At 34.8% G+C, this 6,000-nt stretch overlaps 1 protein-coding gene across 7 annotated transcripts in view; it reads right to left on the bottom strand.

Moving 5' to 3' along the window:
• Positions 1–210: 210 nt before the first annotated feature.
• LOC131051464 (truncated transcription factor CAULIFLOWER A) overlaps positions 211–6,000 on the bottom strand; it is a 50,141-nt gene continuing 44,351 nt past the window's right edge. For 3 of the 7 annotated variants that reach the window (XM_057986019.2, XM_057986045.2, XM_057986059.2), the window contains exons 3-8: positions 1,621–1,688; positions 1,416–1,515; positions 1,149–1,190; positions 953–994; positions 723–841; positions 211–524 (exon numbers count right to left, since the gene is read on the bottom strand). In XM_057986019.2, the coding sequence (XP_057842002.1) occupies positions 458–524; positions 723–841; positions 953–994; positions 1,149–1,190; positions 1,416–1,515; positions 1,621–1,688 (438 nt within the window). In that variant the 3' untranslated portion in view covers positions 211–457. The remainder of the gene's footprint in view (positions 525–722; positions 842–952; positions 995–1,148; positions 1,191–1,415; positions 1,516–1,620; positions 1,689–6,000) is intronic. The other 4 variants (XM_057986038.2, XM_057986051.2, XM_057986024.2 and 1 more) reach the window with 3 other exon arrangements.

Below are 6,000 nucleotides of genomic sequence, written 5' to 3'. Positions count from 1 at the left end.
AATATTTTATAAAATTCCCTGAAACAGTACAGCATCAAACTGCTTTGAATTGCTTGATCTGCTGTTAAAGTGTGGTCCTGAGCTTGCCTTTTATTACCCCTACTTTGATTTATGATGTTTTACAGTCTTCAGCTTTTCGTTCCATATTGTCCCTCATCATTAAATGAAATTCTTTAATATATTTTTATTGATATTCTTAAAAGAGTGGGATCTCTTAAAATCTATCTTTAATTTATTTTGAAAAAATAAAAATAAAAATTTAATTTAATGAAAAAAACGTCTTAAACATTTTAGTTCAAATAATAGGACAGGCACTAACAGTTCTTACATACCCATCAAATTATTTGGAATTTATTTAACAACGTATCCATGACCATTTTGGCTCCCACCATAACATCAAAACCATCTAAAACTACTGCAATTTGGCATCAATTGTTATGGTATAGAAATACTTTGATCACTGCCACCCTTGCATTATGGAGCGCCGATGCTCCTGCTCAGGTAGACGTGCCAGTGATTTATTTCTGAAAACAATTCATACAATACACCCATGAGTCTCATTATCAAGTGATACTAAAACAATCTAAGTGTGCATTTCAAAGCCAGAATATCAAAAGGGTTTGAAGTAAACAACCGAGTCTATGTTTGCTAAGCTCCAAATAATTAATGAATAGAATAACAATCTGCACTAGATTTGTTAATAATGGAAGAATAGAATCTACCCCTGCCATGGTTGCAGAAAGTTTTGCTGCCAAGGGCTGGTAGCTATTACAGTTGATGGAATCCCACCATTATTGTTGACAATTCTCTCTACATATTTTCCTTCTTCAGAGAGCTGCATCTATAACAATATAGATAGTTACATTCTATAGAATGATAATCTACAATAGATAAATTACATTCTATGGAATGATAATCTTCTATATTAGACAACATAAATTTGTGGACGTACCATTTTGTGCAGTGCATCATTATCTCTTTGTAACTCATCCTCCTGAGTTATTCCAACAGTATGTCGGTTGAGAATCAGATCAGATATAAAAATGTCATTCCTCAAGGAATTCACAATGAAAAAACTAGATAAGGATGTTCATTCAATATTTATACATAAAACCTCAAACTAAAGATTGATTGAATATAGGTCTTACCTTCCTTTGGAGCTCCTCCACAAGTTGGTTCTGCCACAGCATCTAACAACAATCAAATAAACTAAAAAACAAATTCTAAATGCCATAATTGACATGGGTTGTCATATTGCAAAAACAAGCTTAATTCTTATGTTTACCACCAAATTCAATTCCATTTTACACTAATACACCGGGCTATAAGTGCTGAAGACCATGGTAGGCATTTGAAAACTCCAAAAATGTTTTTGAATCAAAAAGATTCGAAATGCAACTACTTAAAAAAATTACCTTTCTCACTCTTATTCTATTCACTCCTAGTTGAACCTGGTACTCCAATTGTTCCAAGTCAGTGAAAGACAGAGAAGACAGTTCCTGCCCCATTAAAGCCCTAACATGAAAAGTAGAATGAAATTATTTCTTCCTGAAAGTTAAATCAAATAAGATATAAAGACGCTGAGAAAAAATGTTAGGCATGTAGCCAATGTAAGCTTACCTAACTATTTTCTCCTTGGACTGTATTTTTTGCATCAATCCTACGACCTCTTCTGATTTGTGTTGTGACTGCACAATGGTAACAGGATTAAGCATGATCTCCCATTAAACTATAACAGTAAGCTGGCTAAGAATGATTTCCTATACTTGGTTTTATAGACACACATAATTATTTGTTGGACCAATTTGCATTCGATTTTATAAAGAGGCTATATAAAATAATACAATTATGAGCTTGGTTTAGAGGTCATAGGTGAGAAAAATTATAAAAAAAATAAAAATAAAAACTGGTTAAATATTTTTTTCAATACATCACTCTCAAACGTATCAACACATCAGGAATAGAAGTAAATGTCAAACAGACATGTTAAAGGTCTAATAAAAGAAAAATCATTGAGGAAAAGCATCTCCAATACAACTTATAAATTCGCTGAAGGATTTTCTTCTCAGTAATTCGATCTAAGATGTTTAAAGTTAAACAACGATGTAATTGAAGAGCTTGGGCAAGGGAGGAGGGCTAAGCCAATTTTCTGGTTAGTTCTACAAAATTTCTCGTAAAAACATGAGATGAGATGGATTTTAATATCAGTAAAGCCAAAGCTGTACATATGAATCATCAAAAGTGGGTTCGCTTATTCTAGAATATAGTAATTTTTTATTTATTTTGACGATGTTATAACTCAATTGACACTTTAGATCAATCAATTTTATTTCAAAGATTTTTTTTTTTCTATAGAAATATGCTTTCAAAGACACTTTCTATTTACTCCTATGATGTAAAATTGGGCGTGCTGTCAGAGTAGTATTGGATAGTCATATTTGAATTAAAGATAAACTAGTCCTCATCAAGAGGGCCGATAGTTTATAGTTCAATGCTAGAGCAATCCAGCAGAAAAGGGGAGGTTTAGGTTCAACACTTAAGTGGTCCATGAAAAAGCTTAACTTGGTATTAGGACTCAAATTAGCAAAGCCAGGCCAAATTAGAATCCCCGAACATCTAGAGTATAGCTCAAAATAAGATATTTAAAAATAAGCCACACATGAACCAAAGACCAATCATCAAAAAAGCTGATAGCTCAGTGGTGAAACATCCCAACAGCACTATAAATTTTTTCTAATTTCTGATTAATAAGATCAGCGAAGAAATATTTTTTCCAATCAAAAGCCATTTAAGCAAAAATAATTCCTGCAATGATAAATTATACAACACTAAAACTTAAACTGGTTTGTAATGTCTTGTAGGGCAAATAATTCTAGTTTTTAAATTCCTTTGAATCGGCAGCTAAGATACTATTTGGCATATAAATATTAATCAGCATGTTGCATTGCATGTGGATTCTTTGAATGCCTCCTTTTCCTACGTAATGTGATCTCTAATTCCAATCTCCCCCTTATCTCAAATTCCAAATGTTGGATTCTCTTTTGTGTGAGCTTTTATGGTGATAAGGGGGGTTTGTAATCACAGAAGAAGAAGAATACACTAATCTCCAGTAATTCCTATGCTAGAATGGTTTGTTGTATTCTTTTAGTTTAAAATAAAGTTCCTTCTTTTCAGGGTTTTGGTAAGGAAAGCAGATTGTGGAAAATCTTTTTTACAGTGTTAAATTTAAAGAGGAGAGAAGCAGAAATGACTTTCAATTTCAATTACAGTCATTAAGATGCACATTAACAAGATAATAAGTAGACAACAAGATTTACACGAACACAGAGAGAAGACAAAATTTACATGGAAAACCCTTACGGGTAAAAACCCACCACCAAAGCCAATCTCTTATATTACAGTAAAATGTCAATTACATACAAGATACAGATTAAGCTCTCAGGTGCATATCCATAGTCTTTGTTTTGACAGCATTCAACCTACACACAGAATTCGACCCACACTCATCACACGCAATAGGAACAATTTTCTGCAATTTAGCATCCAACAGAACCATCCAGACGACCTATTCCAACTACTCGACCAACTTCTTGACCAACCTCTGCACCCATTTCAACAAACGATTTGTATTTCTACTCAGAAACGGTTCGTTTCAATTTCCTCATGGCTCCAACCATCGGACACTTCATACCTTCAAATTGTTTCTGTGAACTCTCATCAAATCACTTAGACCAATTATCGATAGGTCAACATGAGTCCTGTTGACTTCTCTTCTGTGTTGTCCTTGATGGACAAAATTGCTCTTGGATGATTCACTTGATTAGTCGAATCTCATTGGTTGTGGCAGATATTTTACAACACATGACCATCTTGTTTTATTAGTCTTACTGAAGGTATTTGATTTGACCTGGACAGTGATGTGGATGAATAAGATGATGTGGCACAAATTATGCGGATCTCAAAACAGAATTATTTATTGAAAGTTTTTTAATGACTTCATGTTTTTATTGCCCGGGACTTCAAAGATCTTTTTATTTTGGCAAAGTATTTTGGTTTTCGAATACAAAGGAATTAAGCCAAGATATTTTCTTCATCGCTTTGAAATGTTTCAAACCCTAGCCAACATCATAGCACTTTCTCAGACAGTTTTTTTCTTGGTAGCGTTTTTCAAGATGCGGTGGGTTTATTTGTTTTCCAGGCACCATTGTAAAAGTGCAAAAGAATGTGAGTTTTATTTCAAACACTGCTCAGTTTTCACCTTTACAGTTGGAACAGGTAAATCTTTGGTTTGCATTTTAAGATGCAAACCAAAGTAAATAAGGAAGTTTTCAATTTTAACGTCTTGGGTTTCACTGAAAGAGGAATCTTCTTCATTTTTTTTTAGTTTTTCAATTACAGCGGTTGGGTTAACCCCAACTCAAGGAAGTGATGACCTTGAGTTGGTGATGTTCACGAATGAAGGATGGCTTCATTGTTCTATCTATATATATATTTTCTTTGCTTAAAGCAAGGAGTTGGGATTGAAAAATTCAATTAGAAAATCTCTTAAAAACAGAAAAGTTTTTATATATCTACAGTATTGCAGATGATATTTCAGTTTCTGGGCTTAACAAAGGCAGTATAGTGGAAGGAGTTGGTGCTCCTATGAAAACAGATGTAACAGAGTTGAAGATTTGATGTTAATGAAAAACAGGTTCGAGTAGTTTTTCTACCCCATGAGGGTTTTCCACTCAGGAAAATAATTGTGTCATGTGATGTCTCATTGTTTTGTGCATTTCAGTTTATCATATTCTTGTCAAGCTCTGATACATAATTGGTCTATTATTTGTCATATTATCTATCATGGCTTATGCATGTTTATGTTACATAAATCTGTTTTATATGGCAGTGGGTTTTATTTCAGCACTCTGGTAATTTTCAGATTTCCATTAATTGCAGCAGTGGTGATTTTCAGATTTTCGTTAAAGCATTAATAATGATTGTTACTCCTCAATAGAACAATCTATTTGAATGTTTTTTAATATTGTTTTAGTGTTGTATTGTGACTATATCTTCTAGTTATTTTTAATTAGAAAGAAATCTATTCACTCTAATTCACCCCCCCTCTTAGAGTGTTTCCACTTCCAACAAGTCCATCGTGGTCCCCACTTAATCTTATGGTTATCGGCAAGAGTTCCTCACTTCGGCAATCTCCTAGAACTCTTTCATCGAAATATAATGTTACACCGAAATCCTCTTTGTCGCCAAGACTTGGCAATGTCATATCGATATTGGATATTGTCTTTTTGACAAGAAGAGTTACTTCGGCTGGTGGCTAGAAATGTCTCACCGAACTCTTAAGTCACACCGAAAAGACTGGTCATCGCCAAGACGTCGGTAACGTCTCAGCGAAACCAGCTTATTGCCCAAACAATGCGACTTCGGCCACCGGCTAGAAGAGTCTTACCAAAAGCACATGTTACATCGAAAGACGCTCTTCACCCAGACCAATAGAAGCTACACCGAAATAGTCTCTTTCGCCAAGACTACTCGAAAGTCATATCGACACCTAGCTTATCGCCCAGAGAAGTGATTTTGGCTATCGGCTTGAAGTATCTTACCGAACCCTCACGGCACGCTGAAATCCCTGATATCGCCAAGACCGAACAAAGCTATACCAAAAAGAGACTTCGTCTACCAGTTTGAAAGGTCTTATCAACATCACATGTTACACCGAAATCCTAGCTGGTCGCCAAGACTCAACACTTGTCTTACCAATATCGGTAAGAAACATAACTTCTGCACGCCGCTTGAAGAGTCCTGCCGAACTCTGAAGTCATACCGAAATCACTACTATGCTCGAGTTTGCTAAGACGCCGAACAGAGTCGCACCAAAATGCTCACTGCAAGAACAAAATGCCATCTGACCGAGATTTAAGCCAGTGAGTTTGAGACACCAATTCTCAACAATTTTATGGAAAAAAAAATCTTGTTTTACAGGTTTCTGTTCAAAGAAGAAAA

The sequence above is a fragment of the Cryptomeria japonica genome, chromosome 2 (genome assembly GCF_030272615.1).
Source record: "Cryptomeria japonica chromosome 2, Sugi_1.0, whole genome shotgun sequence".
NCBI classification, from domain to species: domain Eukaryota; kingdom Viridiplantae; phylum Streptophyta; class Pinopsida; order Cupressales; family Cupressaceae; genus Cryptomeria; species Cryptomeria japonica.
The sequence above is the reverse complement of the archived record's forward strand: the minus strand, read 5'-3'. Positions and strand labels throughout refer to the sequence as shown.